This window comes from Xenopus tropicalis, chromosome 7 (assembly GCF_000004195.4).
Source record: "Xenopus tropicalis strain Nigerian chromosome 7, UCB_Xtro_10.0, whole genome shotgun sequence".
NCBI lineage: Eukaryota > Metazoa > Chordata > Amphibia > Anura > Pipidae > Xenopus > Xenopus tropicalis.
The window spans coordinates 125,751,343-125,772,981 of NC_030683.2; the positions used below are offsets into that span (position 1 = coordinate 125,751,343).

The window sequence follows — 21,639 nt, forward strand, 5'->3', positions numbered from 1 at the left end:
CCCTATATGTTACAATAGGGGGCACTTTATTCACTATATATTATAAGGAACTCTTCGGGGGCTTATAATATCCCTATATGTTACAATAGGGGGCACTTTATTCACTATATATTATAAGGAACCCCTCGGGGGCTTATAATATCCCTATATGTTACAATAGGGGGCACTTTATTCACTATATATTATAAGGAACTCCTCGGGGGCTTATAATATCCCTATATGTTACAATAGGGGGCACTTTATTCACTATATATTATAAGGAACTCCTCGGGGGCTTATAATATCCCTATATGTTACAATAGGGGGCACTTTATTCACTATATATTATAGGGAACTCCTCTGTGACTTATAATATCCCTATATGTTACAATAGGGGGCACTTAATTCACTATATATTATAAGGAACTCCTCTGGGGCTTATAATATCCCTATATGTTACAATAGGGGGCACTTTATTCACTATATATTAAAAGGAACTCCTCGGGGGCTTATAATATCCCTATATGTTACAATAGGGGGTACTTTATGCACTATATATTATAAGGAACTCCTCGGGGACTTATAATATCCCTATATGTTACAATAGGGGGCACTTAATTCACTATATATTATAAGGAACTCCTCGGGGGCTTATAATATCCCTATATGTTACAATAGGGGGCACTTAATTCACTATATATTATAAGGAACTCCTCTGGGGCTTATAATATCCCTATATGTTACAATAGGGGGCACTTTATTCACTATATATTATAAGGAACTCCTCGGGGGCTTATAATATCCCTATATGTTACAATAGGGGGCACTTTATTCACTATATATTATAAGGAACTCCTCGGGGACTTATAATATCCCTATATGTTACAATAGGGGGCACTTTATTCACTATATATTATAAGGAACTCCTCGGGGACTTATAATATCCCTATATGTTACAATAGGGGGTACTTTATTCACTATATATTATAAGGAACTCCTCGGGGACTTATAATATCCCTATATGTTACAATAGGGGGCACTTTATTCACTATATATTATAAGGAACTCCTCAGGGACTTAGAATATCCCTATATGTTACAATAGGGGGTACTTTATTCACTATATATTATAAGGAACTCCTCTGTGACTTATAATATCCCTATATGTTACAATAGGGGGCACTTTATTCCCTATATATTATAAGGAACTCCTCGGGGACTTATAATATCCTTGTATGTTACAATAGGGGGCACTTTATTCACTATATATTATAAGGAACTCCTCGGGGGCTTATAATATCCCTATATGTTACAATAGGGGGTACTTTATTCACTATATATTATAAGGAACTCCTCTGTGACTTATAATATCCCTATATGTTACAATAGGGGGCACTTTATTCACTATATATTATAAGGAACTCCTCTGAGACTTATAATATCCCTATATGTTACAATAGGGGGTACTTTATTCACTATATATTATAAGGAACTCCTCGGGGACTTATAATATCCCTATATGTTACAATAGGGGGCACTTTATTCACTATATATTATAAGGAACTCTTCGGGGGCTTATAATATCCCTATATGTTACAATAGGGGGCACTTTATTCACTATATATTATAAGGATCTCCTCGGGGGGCTTATAATATCCCTATATGTTACAATAGGGGGCACTTTATTCACTATATATTATAAGGAACTCCTCGGGGGCTTATAATATCCCTATATGTTACAATAGGGGGCACTTTATTCACTATATATTATAAGGAACTCCTCGGGGGCTTATAATATCCCTATATGTTACAATAGGGGGTACTTTATTCACTATATATTATAAGGAACTCCTCTGGGGCTTATAATATCCCTATATGTTACAATAGGGGGCACTTTATTCACTATATATTATAAGGAACTCCTCGGGGGCTTATAATATCCCTATATGTTACAATAGGGGGCACTTAATTCACTATATATTATAAGGAACTCCTCGGGGGCTTATAATATCCCTATATGTTACAATAGGGGGCACTTTATTCACTATATATTATAAGGAACTCCTCGGGGGCTTATAATATCCCTATATGTTACAATAGGGGGTACTTTTTTCACTATTTATTAAAAGGAACTCCTCGGGGACTAATAATATCCCTATATGTTACAATAGGGGCTACTTTATTCACTATATATTAAAAGGAACTCCTCGGGGGCTTATAATATCCCTATATGTTACAATAGGGGGCACTTTATTCACTATATATTATAAGGAACTCCTCGGGGACTTATAATATCCTTATATGTTACAATAGGGGGCACTTTATTCACTATATATTATAAGGAACTCCTCGGGGGCTTTTAATATCCCTATATGTTACAATAGGGGGTACTTTATTCACTATATATTATAAGGAACTCCTCGGGGGCTTATAATATCCCTATATGTTACAATAGGGGACACTTTATTCACTATATATTATAAGGAACTCCTCGGGGACTTATAATATCCCTATATGTTACAATAGGGGACACTTTATTCACTATATATTATAAGGAACTCCTCGGGGGCTTATAATATCCCTATATGTTACAATAGGGGGTACTTTATTCACTATATATTATAAGGAACCCCTCGGGGGCTTATAATATCCCTATATGTTACAATAGGGGGCACTTTATTCACTATATATTATAAGGAACTCCTCGGGGGCTTATAATATCCCTATATGTTACAATAGGGGGTACTTTTTTCACTATATATTTATTATACCGAATTGCCGATCTCCCTCTCGTGACATAGAAAACCCTATTCAATCAAAGTTCAAATCAAGTTTCTTATAACCTAAAGATGAACTATTACTTGTTAACCCATATTTTTCTATATATATATATATATATATATATTATTATGAAATTAAATAAATAAATGATAAAATCACTTTAACGGAAAGGAAACTTTTACCAAGAATTAACTTTTCAGACAGCAGTAATGAATGTCACTTTACAGCAGACGTGTTTAATAATCCATTTCTTTTTTCATTATTATTTCTACTATTTTTATTCTTTATACATTGGTTTAATACAGCAAGGCAAGAGGATAAAAGCAGAATATTTATTTGATTTTTTTCCATTTTTACTTCTCTGTAGTTGCTGTTCTCTGTACCATTGTGCAGCAGCGGGAGGGAATATATTCTGCTGTGGGTTTACAGTTCCGCAGAAAACGCTAAACAATCTCTTTGCAGGATCTGTAGGGCGGCACGGCCATGTCTCACAGGAAACCACACAGTATTCCTCTTACTCACTCTCATCTGAAGGCTGAAAAAAACAAAAAACAAAATACTTTTGCAATTATACGTGAAAAACAATTCCGTTTCAGCAATTCCTTATTAAATAATTCCATTTTTATGATCATTAAAACAAATAATCAATTTTATTACACAGCAAATAATTCCCTCTGCCATTTAACCTTTTATTCTTGAACCAACAAATGTATTTGTAGCTGTAATATTGGTGTGTAGGCGCCATCTCAGTGCATTGTGCCTGAGTCTGAGCTTTCAGCCAGCGCTACTCATTAGAACTGCTTTCAGCTAACCTATTGTTTCTCCTACTCCCATGTAACTGGAGGAGTCCCAAGCCGGACTTGGATTTCTTACTATTGAGTGCTATTCTGATACCTACTGGGAGCTGCTATCTTGCTCTCTTCCCATTGTTCTGCTGATTGGCTGCTGGGGGTGAGGGGGGGGGGATATCACTCCAACTTGCAGCGCAGCAGTAAAGTGTGAGTGAAGTTTATCAGTGCACAGGTCATATGGCTGTGGCACCCTGGGAAATGAAGAATATGGCTAGCCCCATGGGAAAAACAGATTACCATGGGTGAGTCAGTGTAGGACTGGCCAGACTGGGGGTGAGTGAGTGTAGGACAGGCCAGACCGGGGGTGAGTGAGTGTAGGACAGGCCAGACCGGGGGTGAGTGAGTGTAGGACAGGCCAGACCGTGGGTGAGTTTAGTACTGGCCAGACTGGGGGAGAGTGAGTGTAGGACTGGCCAGACCGGGGGTGAGTGAGTGTAGGACAGGCCAGACCGGGGGTGAGTGAGTGTAGGACAGGCCAGACTGGGGGTGAGTGAGTGTAGGACTGGCCAGACTGGGGGAGAGTGAGTGTAGGACTGGCCAGACTGGGGGAGAGTGAGTGTAGGACTGGCCAGACCGTGGGTGAGTTTAGGACTGGCCAGACTGGGGGAGAATGAGTGTAGGACTGGCCAGAATGGGGGTGAGTGAGTGTAGAAGTGGCCAGACTGGGGATGAGTGAGTTTAGGACTGGCCAGACCGTGGGTGAATTTAGGACTGGCCAGACTGGGGGAGAATGAGTGAATGTAGGACAGGCCAGACCGTGGGTGAGTGAGTGTAGGACTGGCCAGACCAGGGGTGAGTGAGTGTAGGACAGGCCAGACTGGGGATGAGTGAATGTAGGACTGGCCAGACCAGGGGTGAGTGAGTGTAGTACTGGCAAGACTGGGGGTGAGTGAGTGTAGGACAGGCCAGACCAGGGGTGAGTGAATGAAGGACTGGCCAGACCGGGGGTGAGTGAATGAAGGACTGGCCAGACCGGGGGTGAGTGAGTCTAGGACTGGCCAGACCGGGGGTGAGTGAGTGTAGAAGTGGCCACACCGACGGTGAGTGAGTGTAGGACTGGCCACACCGAAGGTGAGTGAGTGTAGGACTGGCCAGACTGGGGGTGAGTGAGTGTAGGACTGGCCAGACCGGGGGTGAGTGAGTGTAGGACTGGCCAGACCGAGGGCGAGTGAGTGTAGGACCGGCCAGACCGAGGGTGAGTGAGTGTAGAACTGGCCAGATTACCCAAGTTGCCACTTGTTCCTGTTACCGGTTGCTCACCTCACTCTCAGCTTCATCAGCGGCAGATTCCCCATTAGACTCCTCCTCTCTCTCAGTAGAAGAATTCTCATTGCTAGATTCCACGTTATCAGATACAGCTGTCTCACCATTAGATTCTACTTCATCAGACTCTTCACTGCTAGGTTCCTCACTGCTAGGTATCTCACTGATAAGTTCCCCAATGCTAGGTATCTCACTGATAGGTTCCTCACTGTTAGGTTCCTCACTGCTAGGTATCTCACTGATAAGTTCCCCAATGCTAGGTATCTCACTGATAGGTTCCTCACTGCTAGGTTCCCCACTGCTAGGTTCCTCACTGCTAGGTTCCCCACTGCTAGGTTCCTCACTGCTAGGTTCCTCACTGCTAGGTTCCCCACTGCTAGGTTCCCCACTGCTAGGTTCCTCACTGCTAGGTTCCCCACTGCTAGGTTCCTCACTGCTAGGTTCCTCACTGCTAGGTTCCCCACTGCTAGGTTCCCCACTGCTAGGTTCCTCACTGCTAGGTTCCCCACTGCTAGGTTCCTCACTGCTAGGTATCTCACTGATAGGTTCCCCAATGCTAGGTATCTCAATGCTAGGTTCCTCACTGCTAGGTTCCTCACTGCTAGGTTCCTCACTGCTAGGTTCCCCAATGCTAGGTATCTCAATGCTAGGTTCCTCACTGCTAGGTTCCTCACTGCTAGGTTCCTCACTGCTAGGTTCCTCACTGCTAGGTTCCTCACTGCTAGGTTCCCCAATGCTAGGTATCTCAATGCTAGGTTCCTCACTGCTAGGTTCCTCACTGCTAGGTTCCCCACTGCTAGATTCTTCATTGGTCTCCTCTTCTGTTTCAGCTTCTTCATTGCTGGCTTCTTGGGTGGATTCCTCACTGTCAGCTTGTTCACTGTTAGAGTCTTCTTCTTCTTTAGGTCCCTCAGTGTAATCCTCCGTAGTACTAACATCCTCACTGGCAGATTCCTCACTGGCAGATTCCACATCGTCAAGTTGAGGGATAGCTTCGTTTTGGCCAGGACACTCGCTGACTGGAACACAGGCCTCCCCATTGATGACATATCCTTGCTGTTCACACTTGCAGCCGGGTGTACACATTAAGGTACAAGCCTTTCCGATAGTGAGACAGTCCGTTCCGCACCCTGGGCACTCTACCCATGAGGCTCCTTCAGGGCAGGGCAGCGCTGTAGAGAAAACTCAATTAACAAAGGGCTTCTTTGCATTTTGCAGTGTGTTATTTATATAATTGATGATACAATAAGATTGTAGCACTACTTACCATTTATTACAGGAATAAGGATTGTTGGGATAGCTGTAAGAACAAGATAGAGCAATTCATATTATTTATAGTATTTATATTCATTTTATGATCTCAAGCCTTTAGGCACTATAGGCATTGCAGTAACCCATACAACCAACCAATAGTTTATAGCATATAGAAAGGCCGCCATTTTGTAATGGGCTTTGTGCTCCCTCAGAGATCACATGACAGGAAATAATGCAGCTCTAACTGTAACAGGAAGTAGTGTGGGAGCAAAAGACAGAACTCTGCCCATTCATTGGCTGATGGGGCCTAGCATGTATGTGTGCCTTGGCTTGTTTGTGTGCACTGTGACTCCTATGATCCCAGGGGGCGGCCCTTAGTACATAAAATGGCAGTTTCCTATTTAGGATTACCCAATGGCACATACTGCTAAATAAGTATATTTATATGAAAATGGTTTATTTAGATGTAGCAGGGTTTTACATATGAGCTGTTTATGCAATATATTTTATTTATATACATATACCGATATATATATATTAAATGACTTGGTGCTTCTCTCACTTACCCAACAGGGCGAGCAGGCTCAGATGCATTGTCACTTTTTGTCTTGATCCCTTCAAGGAGAATTAACACACAACTTGTATTATTATATTGTCTTAATATATTATCGTCACATTATACTATGTTGTAATAAAGCTTATCCCTATAGCAGTCTTAATGTGTAAGCAATTTACCTCATTTTAATGATTTTGTAACCCAAGCATAGCATGCACCCCTAATATCCCTATCCCTGTAACCTGTTCCTTCATAAAGTAGGAATAAATACCATTTTATATGCTGAAACCCAGCTGCAAAACAGCTCTACTCTTTCTGCATCGTTTGAAATCCTGGCAGGGGAGGAGGGACTAAAACACTAATGTTACAAATTGTAACAACTTCTCCACAGCTTAGAGACAGCATGCAGGAACTACATAACCCACAATGCATTGCACTGGGATGTTCCTTTCCTTATTGGCATCATGTGCAGCAGGGGATTGTGGGATTGGGAAGGGGCAGGCTGAAGGCAGGCTGAGGACAGGCGACTACTGTTACATTTTATTTGAGTCACTAAGAAGCCAGCCAGATCAGCAGGGGAACAGGGGGAGGGGCTTAGGGAACTGCTTCAAACCATCAGCAGGGGAATAGGGGGCGGGGCTTAGGGAACTGTTCCAAACCATCAGCAGGGGAACAGGGGGCGGGGCTTAGGGAACTGTTCCAAACCATCAGCAGGGGAACAGGGGGCGGGGCTTAGGGAACTGGTCCAAACCATCAGCAGGGGAACAGGGGGCGGGGCTTAGGGAACTGTTCCAAACCATCAGCAGGGGGACAGGGGGCGGCGCTTAGGGAACTGTTGCAAACCATCAGCAGGGGGACAGGGGGCGGGGCTTAGGGAACTGTTCCAAACCATCAGCAGGGGAACAGGGGGCTGGGCTTAGGGAACCAGATTATTACATTAAAAATAAAAAAAGCGGCATATTTTTTTAATTGATGTATATTGCAAAGTTGCTGGAAATTATGTTCACTTTTCAAAAAGCTTAAGTTTGTGTTTGGGCGGAGTTCCCCTTTAACTATAGACGTTCAATAGGAGAAGTAGTTATTGTCTCATCACATTAATCCACAGGTCTAAATGTAATAACAATTTCAAACCACAAATGTAACAGGGCCCAGGTAGGTCACAAATTACACCAGTCCCTAAGTGGGAGCACATGTGAAAGTCACTTCCTTCTCATATAAAATTCAGTCCATTTATTATTACTACTCTAACCACCTCACTATTAGAAATCTAGTTTGGGACCATACAGGGGCTTATCCTACCACCCCCACCTATGGCCAGTATCAGTTTTACTGCACCAACAGCTTTATTAGCTATGCCTAAATCATTTAAAGGGTAACTAAACCCTGCTGCACAGCGCGGCTCAACCAAACGTTACTCAGCTGTTGCCGGACGACAAATCCCAGAATAATGTAACATATAATGAAGGCTGAGGCATGCTGGGAGCTGTAGTCCAGCAACATCAGGGCTGTATTCTTAAAGCAATATTGCCCAATAAAACTGCATTAAAATGCAAGAAATCCCCCAATGAGAATCCCAGCTGATGTGAGTAAATCCGGCTCCCTGTTCTCTGTTCCTGCAATTGGAGTTGGGAGCAATAAGCACAGTTTCCCAGCACTGAACAAGTCTGTCCCTTTATCCCCATGTCTGATTCCTGTGCCATATAATGACGGGAAAATGCCATCATTATCTCTATATGTAAGGTACCAGCAAGGGGCCTGACACAGTGCTGGGAATCAGCATTCTCATTGGTCACTTCTCTTGCACTTACACTCACATTGTTGCTCAGTAGAATGCTCATTTATGGGAGGGAGGTTACAGTACAGTATCGCTTACCTTGTCTGGAGTATGGAGAAAATGACAGTGTGGGCTTCTCTGGAATACTACAGATATATAGGTATATTTATACAGATCTACTTATGTCCCAAAGGTGTTGTCACACTGTATATTCCCACGCCTCTTTTATTTACCCTCCTATAAAGTACATACGGTATCTGCCCAACTGAGCTCTCTCTCGGCCCTTCTATAATAAATATTCAATAGTGCCATCGGCAATGACTTTCCCCTATTCACTGTCTGCCAGTTATAAGCCTTTCATATACTAAGGAATTAACCCTATCCTTTCCGTTCATAGTTCACCCATTCATAGTCTCTACGCACACGGTTACACATTATAAACCTGTATTTGTGTTAAATAGGAGACTTTTATGTTCTTAGAAATAGAAGGAACCCTGAGAAATAAACCCAATTTTGCTCCTTCCAAGCCAACCCATGGGTTAAACATTCCCATAAAGTGGCTGAAAAGCTGAATAAACACAAGGGATATTAGTGTAGGACAATGGGATTCATGTTCTTATCGTTATCAATAGGCCCCATTATTGTGATTGGCTTTCAGATTAATCTCTAAAGCAAATAGAAACGACTGAGACATGAACACAAACACACAGAGGGATTAATGCTCTTGGCACGGAGCGAGGAATCCCAGCGTATTTACATTTATTGGGAGTTCACAGATAAGGGAGAATGGGGCAGATTCAATTCAGTGAGAAAAAGGTTTATCATGGACCAGATTCAATTTGTAATGCAATTCTGAAAAACGTATCTCAAATGATGAGCGAATCTGTCCCATTTCGCTTCGTCGAAAATTTAGCGATACTGGCGAAAAAATTTGCAAAACGCATTGAAGTCAATAGGCGACTTTTTTTACCCGCAACAATTTTTACGTGGGCAACATTTTTTATGCGTGACTTTATTTCTCAGCCAATGGGCAATGTGGGGGTTCTTTTTGCGGCAACTTTTTTTGTCTCGGTGACATTCGCTCATCGCTAATCTCAAAGTTTATCACGTGAAAACTATTGAAGCCTGTGGGGAAAAAAGTGGGACTGAATAGTGATGAGCGAATCTGTCCCATTTTGCTTCTCCGGAAAATTCGTGAAACTGCTTGAAAATTCACAGAAAGGATAATTCTTGGGCTAGTTCTATCGTATGATAAGCATAGATAGATTGTAAGCTCTATGGGGCAGGGACCATACCTGGTGCCCTTACCTTCCAGTTTGTGCCTGTATGTTACCCAACCACTTAGATTGTAAGCTCTATGGGGCAGGGACCATACCTGGTGCCTCTTACCTTCCAATTTGTGCCTGTATGTTACCCAACCACTTAGATTGTAAGCTCTACGGGGCAGGGACCATACCTGGTGCCTCTTACCTTCCAGTTTGTGCCTGTATGTTACCCAACCACTTAGATTGTAAGCTCTACGGGGCAGGGACCATACCTAGTGCACTCTTACCTTCCAGTTTGTGCCTGTATGTTACCCACCCACTTAGACTGTAAGCTCTACGGGGCAGGGACCATACCTGGTGCACTCTTACCTTCCAGTTTGTGCCTGTATGTTACCCACCCACTTAGACTGTAAGCTCTACGGGGCAGGGACCATACCTGGTGCACTCTTACCTTCCAGTTTGTGCCTGTATGTTACCCAACCACTTAGATTGTAAGCTCTACGGGGCAGGGACCATACCTGGTGCCTCTTACCTTCCAGTTTGTGCCTGTATGTTACCCAACCACTTAGATTGTAAGCTCTACGGGGCAGGGATCATACCTGGTGCACTCTTACCTTCCAGTTTGTGCCTGTATGTTACCCAACCACTTAGATTGTAAGCTCTACGGGGCAGGGACCATACCTAGTGCCTCTTACCTTCCAGTTTGTGCCTGTATGTTACCCAACCACTTAGATTGTAAGCTCTACGGGGCAGGGACCATACCTGGTGCCTCTTACCTTCCAGTTTGTGCCTTTATGTTACCCAACCACTTAGATTGTAAGCTCTACGGGGCAGGGACCATACCTGGTGCCTCTTACCTTCCAGTTTGTGCCTGTATGTTACCCAACCACTTAGATTGTAAGCTCTATGGGGCAGGGACCATACCTGGTGCCTCTTACCTTCCAGTTTGTGCCTGTATGTTACCCAACCACTTAGATTGTAAGCTCTACGGGGCAGGGACCATACCTGGTGCACTCTTACCTTCCAATTTGTGCCTGTATGTTACCCAACCACTTAGATTGTAAGCTCTATGGGGCAGGGACCATACCCAGTGCACTCTTACCTTCCAGTTTGTGCCTGTATGTTACCTAACCACTTAGATTGTAAGCTCTACGGGGCAGGGACCATACCTGGTGCCTCTTACCTTCCAGTTTGTGTCTGTATGTTACCCACCCACTTAGACTGTAAGCTCTACGGGGCAGGGACCTCCTTCCTACTGTGTCTCATACCACATGGCACTTACTCCCTGTGTATTTATACTTATTTATTGTATTTATTATATCATTTGCCCTCCCTGTGTGTAATTGTGTATTCTGTAAGATTGTACAGCACTGCGTACCCTTGTGGCGCTTTATAAATAAAGTTATACATACATACATAGGCGCTATTGGACCAAGGACTGTTAACAGTTAACTGTTCGGTTGAGTCATTTTGAGGCAGATTTATCAAAAAACTCACCCACTTTCTGCTCTTTCCTATGGGATTGTCAGAAGTGTATCTATTAAATGGTGAACTCTAACTTTCACCCACGATTCTAAAAACCCCATAGGAATGAATAGTGTTGTGTTGTATCAGTATGAAACATATTGGGCTTCCTTTATAATTTACAAGGTGGTGCAAATTTTGACAATTTTATTTTACACGTTTGACTAATGACAGCTACTATCTGCTATAGATGAATGGATAGAGACCATTTAGTATCCACCCATAGGGTTCTTAACATAGGTATTATTGTCTATTGATCTTCCATAATGGCTAGTTGCTAGGGAAAGCCCTGGTATGATGCGAGCCCTAGCAACCAGAAATTCCAGATTTCAGAGCTGCTGATTTTTTGTTAAGGAGAACTATCATTTTAATGTTTTTTTTCCGGTACTTTGTACCCACCCCAAACAAAGGCAGCTTCAGTAATGAAACCAATGAGGTTAATAATATGATTTTATTGACTGATGGGAAAGAAATCACAGTATGATATTAGGCAGGGTCTACAGACTACACCAAACGTACTGGGTCACTACCATATGAGCCAATTTACGCATTCTAAAGGGCACGTTTATCAAAGGTCCAGCTGCAAAATACATTCATTGTCCCCACAAAAAAAATTACTTTTCTTCTAGAGGTTCAATTTTCTAGTCAATTCCAGAACTTTCTTCCCAACATTATTTCAGCTCAGCTATTCAGAAACTCAAAGCTGCCAACATCTATGGAAACCAAGGTGGAACTTCACTAGAGAATTCTGAAGAGTTACTTTGCCATTAAGGTCAATCTAACAATATCCTTAGCAAAGGTTCTTGGGGGATAAATAATAACTCTCCAAATAAGAAAAGAAAATGATCTCTTATGCGCCAAAAATAGAAATCAAATCCTTTATGATCACAGTACAAGGGTAGAAGAAGCAACTGGAACTACTAAATGCCGAGACCCATCTTTGTAGACCTTGGTAGCAGTCAAATGATTTATTCCGAGGAACAGTCCATCATTACATTTGTGGGTGTTTGGATGCCTCTTATCCATTTCTTTAGCCCTGAAACAGAAACCACACATTAAAGGACATGTAAACCCTATATTTATGTTGGTCACATCTCCCCCACCCAACCCAACCAGTTGTATTGCATATATCCCATCCGTTTTCCAGCACCATTACATTTCCAAAAACAAATAGCAGCTTTCACAGGCAGCCATTTTCACTCTCGCACATCTTCAGTGACATTTACATCTGACATGTGTGCTGAAAAGTTCATTCAATATAGAATGCAGGCTTACACAGGCAGGCTTACACAGGCAGGCTTACACAGGCAGGTTTACACAGGCAGGATCAAAAATTGTGCTGGGACTGAGCACTGTAATGGTTAAACTGAGCTCAGGAGAGAAGTTTAGGAGAAAAAATATGTGAGTGCAGAGCTAGAGCAGATTTTCTATGGAAACCAGTGATGCCATCTCTTCATTGGCTGCTAGACTGGAGGGTGTGTTTAGTAACCTGAGATGAGAAGAACTGAGCATGCTCAGCAGCTAAGAGCCAAAGCAAATTCCTAAGGGAGGGGGCTGAGTGAGTTACAGTAGAAGAAGGAATCCCGAGTGAATAAGGGGATGCTGCAGCCTTACTATTAACCTTTTAGCACCCAGAGTGGCAGGTATTTCAAGATCTCTAAGAGGCTGTTCACCGATTCAGCTCCTTTGTGGGGGGGGAGGGTTACATGTCCTTTGTGCTACTCCATTCTAGAATGACTTTGTAAAATGTAGAAGAGATAGAGAAGCCCGCACTTACTTGCTTGGGCAGTTTGGGGCACTCACGCCGCCGGATGCATTTTCCTTTATAGTAGACCAGCGCTTTATCCCTACACGCGCAGCCGCCATTACACTTCTTGCGGCAGTCGCTTTTAGGGAAGCAGTAGTCGCTGCACTTAGTGCAAAACCTCCACTCAGCGTGCATAGGACAAAGGTCAACTGTTGAGTAGTCAAGGAAATTAAAAAAAAATCAAATTATACAATTAAAAATAAATGTGACGGTTTGGGCTTGCCGAGAGCTATGCCAGTGTGATTGGCCCACACAGCATCAGGTGATCACTATGCACAAAGCTCGGTGTCTTATTGGTCCCTTCGCTTTTCACGCAATGGTGGAGTGATGGGTGGAAGGGAGATGACACTATTTTAGTTTAATATTCAGGTCTTTGACTTTCCTAACTAACTAACTAACTAACTAACTAACTAACTTCTAGTATGTTATAGAATGGCCAATTCTAAGCAACTTTTCAATTGGTCTTCATTGTTTATTTGTTATAGTTTTTTTAATTATTTCCCTTTTTCTAACTCTTTCCAGCTTTCAAATGGGGGTCACTGACCCCGGCAGCCAAAACCTATTGCTCTGTGAGGCTCCAGTTTTATAGTTATCGTTACTTTTTATTCCTTATCTTTCTATTGAGGTCCTCGTCTTTATATCCGTCTCTCATTTAAACCACTCCCTGGTTGCTAAGGTAACTTGGGCCCTAGCAACCAGATACCTACTGAAACTCCAAGCTGGAAAGCTGCTAAATAAAAACTGAAATACCTAAAAAACTACAAATAATAAAAAATGATGACCAATTGCAAACTTTCTCATAGTAGCACTCTCTACATCTAACTAAAAGTTGAACAACCCCCATTTTTGAGGTTCTGTAAAAAGGCAAGTCCAATACTGACAGAAACAAAAAGAGTTTGGCATAGTAGTAAGCATTACTAATCCTAATAATGTGTTTAGAAATATAACCCATGACTGCCGTTGAGTAGCTATGGGCTGGTACAAAGATACTATACCATAAAGTGGAGAGTTGGAACTATATAGTCAGGCCTCAGCCTAGGGAAATAAACCCCCCACCCTGTTCAAGCACCAAGATGGTTTGTTGAGGTATACATACAGTACCTACTTAGAGAACCATTAAGCATAAGCTACACCATGTTGATGCCAGAGGGCACTAACCCATGAGGTAAAATTAAGCTCAAGTGGAAATGGGATATTCCTGAACTTATGGAAGGATGTGGAAGGATACACTTCAACAAGTGCCAAGTATTATAACTTCTACAAGAGACCTCGCTCCATACAGGTTGGCAAAATTGTATCCTATTGGAAGTCAACTGTGGCCCGTTTGTGACGCAATTCTGAAAAACGTATCTCAAATAATGAGAGAAAAGTAAGAGAAGTACACAAAAGAAAGACGCAATGGCCAAATATGACATCCATGCCTGGCGACAAATTCCATTTTTTCTCCCTGTGTTGTTAACTTTATTATTATTGTTATTATTGCATTTATGTGGCCCAATATTTTACAAATCCAGGTTCTGTTTGGTCTCCGTCTTACTTTCCTAGAGCAGGCAATCACATTTAACCCATTTATTACCATGCATTGAATAATCTGCTGTCCATATAAAAAGATCATAGGGCCACAGATACATGTTACAAGTCTATGGGGGCATTTGGGGTACATTTCCCAGCAGTCTCTGTGTAGCAGAAGGAGCACTGAGTAATTCTCCATTGGTATAAATAAATGAGTTACTACATAGGGTACTGGCACTGGTTATTGTTCTACATATGTTGCCGTAGTTTTCTGTGTACAGGTAATGAGAATATATAGGGGGATTACTGATCACCCTAAGCCTATGGTCAGCCATTACCAACCACTTTCTCCACCCATGCATCCAATGATATTGCGCCAAGGGGTTTAAAACACAGTAAAGGTGGCAATATATGGTAAAGTGGGCAATATTGGGCTAGTTCTATTGTATGGCCCTATGGCAAAAAAAAAGGCAGGCATAGGCACCATTGGATAGAGGACTACATCAATGAACTGTTGCGGTCCCGATCCAATGGAAAATCAAACCTGCCCGATGGAGATCTGGCCAATTTTAGGCGGGTGGCCTTTCACCCACGATTCTAATAATCCCATAGGAATGAATAGAAAGTGGGTGAGTTGTTGTGTTGTATCAGTATGAAACATATTGGGCTTCCTTAATAATTTACAAGGTGGTGCAAACTAAGAGCAACCAACTGTTCTGATTTGACAATTTTATTTTACACGTTTGACTAATGAACGCTACTATCTGCTATAGATGAATGGATGGGGACCTACAGTATTTAGTATCCACCCATAGGGTTCTTTACATAGGTATTATTGTCTATTGATCTTCCATAATGGCTAGTTGCTAGGGAAAGCCATGGTAAGATGCGAGCCCTAGCAACCATAAATTCCAGATTTCAGAGCTGCTGATTTTTTGTTAAGGAGAACTATCATTTTAATGTTTTTTTTCCGGTACTTTGTACCCACCCCAAACAAAGGCAGCTTCAGTAATGAAACCAATGAGGTTAATAATATGATTTTATTGACTGATGGGAAAGAAATCACAGTATGATATTAGGCAGGGTCTACAGACTACACCAAACGTACTGGGTCACTACCATATGAGCCAATTTACGCATTCTAAAGGGCACGTTTATCAAAGGTCCAGCTGCAAAATACATTCATTATACAGCTGCAAAATACATTAAAAAAAAATTACTTTTCTTCTAGAGGTTCAATTTTCTAGTCAATTCCAGAACTTTCTTGCCAATATTATTTCAGCTCAGCTATTCAGAAACTCAAAGCTGCCAACATCTATGGAAACCAAGGTGGAACTTCACTAGAGAATTCTGAAGAGTTACTTTGCCATTAAGGTCAATCTAACAATATCCTTAGCAAAGGTTCTTGGGGGATAAATAATAACTCTCCAAATAAGAAAAGAAAATGATCTCTTATGCGCCAAAAATAGAAATCAAATCCTTTATGATCACAGTACAAGGGTAGAAGAAGCAACTGGAACTACTAAATGCCGAGACCCATCTTTGTAGACCTTGGTAGCAGTCAAATGATTTATTCCGAGGAACAGTCCATCATTACATTTGTGGGTGTTTGGATGCCTCTTATCCATTTCTTTAGCCCTGAAACAGAAACCACACATTAAAGGACATGTAAACCCTATATTTATGTTGGTCACATCTCCCCCACCCAACCCAACCAGTTGTATTGCATATATCCCATCCGTTTTCCAGCACCATTACATTTCCAAAAACAAATAGCAGCTTTCACAGGCAGCCATTTTCACTCTCGCACATCTTCAGTGACATTTACATCTGACATGTGTGCTGAAAAGTTCATTCAATATAGAATGCAGGCTTACACAGGCAGGCTTACACAGGCAGGCTTACACAGGCAGGTTTACACAGGCAGGATCAAAAATTGTGCTGGGACTGAGCACTGTAATGGTTAAACTGAGCTCAGGAGAGAAGTTTAGGAGAAAAAATATGTGAGTGCAGAGCTAGAGCAGATTTTCTATGGAAACCAGTGATGCCATCTCTTCATTGGCTGCTAGACTGGAGGGTGTGTTTAGTAACCTGAGATGAGAAGAACTGAGCATGCTCAGTAGCTAAGAGCCAAAGCAAATTCCTAAGGGAGGGGGCTGAGTGAGTTACAGTAGAAGAAGGAATCCCGAGTGAATAAGGGGATGCTGCAGCCTTACTATTAACCTTTTAGCACCCAGAGTGGCAGGTATTTCAAGATCTCTAAGAGGCTGTTCACCGATTCAGCTCCTTTGTGGGGGGGGAGGGTTACATGTCCTTTGTGCTACTCCATTCTAGAATGACTTTGTAAAATGTAGAAGAGATAGAGAAGCCCGCACTTACTTGCTTGGGCAGTTTGGGGCACTCAGGCCGCCGGATGCATTTTCCTTTATAGTAGACCAGCGCTTTATCCCTACACGCGCAGCCGCCATTACACTTCTTGCGGCAGTCGCTTTTAGGGAAGCAGTAGTCGCTGCACTTAGTGCAAAACCTCCACTCAGCGTGCATAGGACAAAGGTCAACTGTTGAGTAGTCAAGGAAATTAAAAAAAAAAATCAAATTATACAATTAAAAATAAATGTGACGGTTTGGGCTTGCCGAGAGCTATGCCAGTGTGATTGGCCCACACAGCATCAGGTGATCACTATGCACAAAGCTCGGTGTCTTATTGGTCCCTTCGCTTTTCACGCAATGGTGGAGTGATGGGTGGAAGGGAGATGACACTATTTTAGTTTAATATTCAGGTCTTTGACTTTCCTAACTAACTAACTAACTAACTAACTAACTAACTAACTTCTAGTATGTAATAGAATGGCCAATTCTAAGCAACTTTTCAATTGGTCTTCATTGTTTATTTGTTATAGTTTTTTTAATTATTTCCCTTTTTCTAACTCTTTCCAGCTTTCAAATGGGGGTCACTGACCCCGGCAGCCAAAACCTATTGCTCTGTGAGGCTCCAGTTTTATAGTTATCGTTACTTTTTATTCCTTATCTTTCTATTGAGGTCCTCGTCTTTATATCCGTCTCTCATTTAAACCACTCCCTGGTTGCTAAGGTAACTTGGGCCCTAGCAACCAGATACCTACTGAAACTCCAAGCTGGAAAGCTGCTAAATAAAAACTGAAATACCTAAAAAACTACAAATAATAAAAAAATGACGACCAATTGCAAACTTTCTCATAGTAGCACTCTCTACATCATACTTGAGGTTCCGTAAAAAAGGCAAGTCCAATACTGACAGAAACAAAAAGAGTTTGTCCAAGTAGTAAGCATTACTAATCCTAATAATGTGTTTAGAAATATAACCCATGACTGCCGTTGAGTAGCTATGGGCTGGTACAAAGATACTATACCATAAAGTGGAGAGTTGGAACTATATAGTCAGGCCTCAGCCTAGGGAAATAAACCCCCCACCCTGTTCAAGCACCAAGATGGTTTGTTGAGGTATACATACAGTACCTACTTAGAGAACCATTAAGCATAAGCTACACCATGTTGATGCCAGAGGGCACTAACCCATGAGGTAAAATTAAGCTCAAGTGGAAATGGGATATTCCTGAACTTATGGAAGGATGTGGAAGGATACACTTCAACAAGTGCCAAGTATTATAACTTCTACAAGAGACCTCGCTCCATACAGGTTGGCAAAATTGTATCCTATTGGAAATCAACTATGGCCCCCACTATTGAGTTTTGGAAAACGTTGGTCAAAAATGAACCTACATAGCCACAGGGTGTATTTTGGGGTGTATGGATACCTGTACAATAACAACCCTGTAGCCAATATATTTGCCCATTCGTCGGAACTATATTTTACAAACCTATTGAAACGAGGCTCTTGAGACTTTTTTGTGCTTCTTTAGTCGTTATTGTTTACCCATAGCCAATGAATGAGTGCCTAACAGCATGAAATGCGTAAGGCTTTTTATGGACATGGAATAATTCTACAATAAAGATACACTTGTTTATTATACCCTGTAGTGATGAGTGAATCTGTCCCGTTTCGCTTTGCTGAAAAATTCGCAAATCTTTCAAAAGATTTGCAAAATGGCGGAAAATTCGCGAAACGGAGAAAATGTCGCACGTCAAAAAAAATTGTCGCACGGCTATTATTTTGTCGCCCGTGGCTATTCTTTCATCGCATGGCTATTCTTTTGTCGCCCGCGGCTATTCTTTCGTTGCACGGCTATTCTTTTGTCGCCCACGGCTATTCTTTCGTCGCACGGCTATTCTTTCGTCGCACGGCTATTCTTTCGTCGCATGGCTATTCTTTTGTCGCCCGCGGCTATTCTTTCGTTGCACGGCTATTCTTTTGTCGCCCACGGCTATTCTTTCGTCGCGCGGCTATTCTTTTGTCGGCAGCGGCTATTATTTTGTCGCCTGCGGCTATTATTTTGTCGTGCAGCTATTATTTTGTCGCCCGCGGCTATTATTTTGTCGCCCGTGGCTATTATTTTGTCGCCCGTGGCTATTATTTTGTCATCCGTGGCTATTATTTTGTTGCGCAGCGAATTTTCCTGTGGCAAATTGTTTCGCGAAACAATCTGCCAATGGCAAAATGCGGAAATTCGCCGCAAATCCATGCCTGGCGAAACATTTCGCCCATCACCCTGTCAGCGTTGGACTAATCCTGTGCCTCCTTTTGCATTCACGGATTAGTCCGTTCCTTTGGCTGTAGGTTTGGGGCTTGTGCACCCAAACCCAATGTTATTACCGGTGAGTTACTATTTCCCTGAGAGGTGTTGTGTTTTATAGTTTCTCTGTTTAAAATGAAAAACTGAACAAATAAAAACTTTAAAAGATGATGGTACCATAGTAGTAGAGTAGAATGCAGTATTACCAGACATTGAGAAAATTAGTTACAGCCAACGAAATTCCCAGTCCAATTAACTGCTTAGGCGACAGTCCCTCCCAAACCCCAAGTGCCCAAGTACCAAGGGGTCTTACTCCTTCGGGTAGATTTACTCAAACTCTATCATTTCTTATTTTTTTGAATTCTCAAACTCAACCAAACTCGTTTTCTAACATGTACAGGTATGGGACCCGTTATCCAGAATGCTCGGAGTTTACCAGATAAGGGGTCTTTCCATAATTCGTATGAATGGCTCACTCACCGTGCACGTTTGTGACTGGGCAATCTCTCCTTTGGATGCATTTCCCTTTGCGTAGAACGTGGTCCCTTTCCTTACAGACGCAGCCATTTCGGCAGATGTTGTCACATTCCCTTCCTAGAGTAGGGCAGAAAGAGCGGCAGTCCGAGCAGTTTCGCAACTCTGTGTCATGGGGACACCCAAAACCTAAGAAAGGAGCGAGACACGGGTTTGTAAGCGCAATAACGTAAACCTGGGTGGGACATGAAGAAGACCGTTTTGATGGACACCAATGTAATGCCCTTAGTTTGTCAATTGCTAATGCCTCCTCTGAGGAAGTCCTTGACTAACATGGAAGTAGCAGATTCCACATAGACTTCTTATGAGACCCCCCCATGAGGATATCAGTGGACAACCCTAGTAGACATTGTCCAGCTAGTTAGGTTAGAGCAGTGATCCCCAACCAGTGGGGGGGCAACATGTTGCTCCCCAGCCCCTTGGATGTTGCTCTCAGTGCCCCCAAACCAGGGAGTTATATTTGAATTACTGACTTGGGGCAAGTTTTGGTTGAATAAAAACAAGATTTCCTACCAAATAAAGCCCCCTGTAAGCTGATAGGATGCATAGAGGCCCCTAATAGCCAATCACAGCCCTTATTTGGCTCCTCCATGAACTTTTATGGTGCTTGTGTTGCTCTCCAAGTCTTTCTACATTTGACTGTGGTTGGGGGGCCCTGGGTTACAACATGGGGGATTCTCTTTCAAAGGATGGGCCTTCACTATGTGGAAGAGTTTATATGGCTGGTGTTGTCAAACTACACCTCCCACTGCTTCATGTAATAAAGTGATGCAAAAGAAAGAAGCCGGGAGTTCTTTAACAACATCTAATACAAGACAGTAGCAATGATACACCACTAAAGAGGACCAGCTGGGTTAAGCCAATGTATGTCCTTAAGGTTTCTACCTTAAATGGCTAGGATCCCAACAGCAGACTTGATCAGGGAGAATACTATGCCCGATACCCTTGTCCCTACCCATTTTTGTATTATTTGTAGTTTTTTGATTATTTAAATTTCTGTTTAGCAGCTCTCCCATTTGGAGTTTCAGCAGTTACCTGGTTGCTAGGGTCCAAATTACCTTAGCAACCATGGAGTGGTCTTAAGGTATGAATAGGAGAAGACCTGAATAGAAAAAAAATAATAAAAAATAGCAATAACAATAAAACTTTAGCCTCACAGAGCAATAGTTTTTTTTAGCTGCCGGGGTCAGTGACCCCCATTTGAAAGCTGCAAAGAGTCAGAAGAAGAAGTACAAGTACAGGTACTGTTTTATTATTACAGAGAAAAGGGAATCATTTAACCATTAAATAAACCCAATAGGGCTGTTCTGCCCCAATAAGGGGTAATTATATCTTAGTTGGGATCAAGTACAGGTACTGTTTTATTATTACAGAGGAAAGGGAATCATTTAACCATGAAATAAACCCAATAGGGCTGTTCTGCCCCCAATAAGGGGTAATTATATCTTAGTTGGGATCAAGTACAGGTACTGTTTTATTATTACAGAGAAAAGGGAATCATTTAACCATGAAATAAACCCAATAGGGCTGTTCTGCCCCAATAAGGGGTAATTATATCTTAGTTGGGATCAAGTACAGGTACTGTTTTATTATTACAGAGAAAAGGGAATCATTTAACCATTAAATAAACCCAATAGGGCTGTTCTGCCCCCAATAAGGGGTAATTATATCTTAGTTGGGATCAAGTACAGGTACTGTTTTATTATTACAGAGAAAAGGGAATCATTTAACCATTAAATAAACCCAATAGGGCTGTTCTGCCCCAATAAGGGGTAATTATATCTTAGTTGGGATCAAGTACAGGTACTGTTTTATTATTACAGAGAAAAGGGAATCATTTAACCATTAAATAAACCCAATAGGACTGTTC

At 42.0% G+C, this 21,639-nt stretch overlaps 2 protein-coding genes across 2 annotated transcripts in view; both read right to left on the reverse strand.

The window, feature by feature from the left end:
* Window positions 1-2,960: 2,960 nt before the first annotated feature.
* On the reverse strand, window positions 2,961-8,596 carry LOC100492152 (variable charge X-linked protein 3B). Its single transcript, XM_018095766.2, has 5 exons — window positions 8,557-8,596; window positions 6,694-6,742; window positions 6,141-6,173; window positions 4,871-6,045; window positions 2,961-3,294 (listed from the first exon to the last, which is right to left on the reverse strand). Exons 2-5 carry the CDS (start codon window positions 6,719-6,721, stop codon window positions 3,274-3,276), a joined length of 1,257 nt encoding a protein of 418 aa, XP_017951255.2. The 5' UTR covers window positions 6,722-6,742; window positions 8,557-8,596; the 3' UTR covers window positions 2,961-3,273.
* Window positions 8,597-15,596: 7,000 nt separating this feature from the next.
* LOC101733006 (zonadhesin) overlaps window positions 15,597-21,639 on the reverse strand; it is a 35,973-nt gene continuing 29,930 nt past the window's right edge. Inside the window, exons 11-13 of the mRNA XM_031906575.1 lie at window positions 19,716-19,898; window positions 16,945-17,123; window positions 15,597-16,203 (exon numbers count right to left, since the gene is read on the reverse strand). Of these exons, the coding sequence (XP_031762435.1) occupies window positions 16,198-16,203; window positions 16,945-17,123; window positions 19,716-19,898 (368 nt within the window). The 3' untranslated portion in view covers window positions 15,597-16,197. The remainder of the gene's footprint in view (window positions 16,204-16,944; window positions 17,124-19,715; window positions 19,899-21,639) is intronic.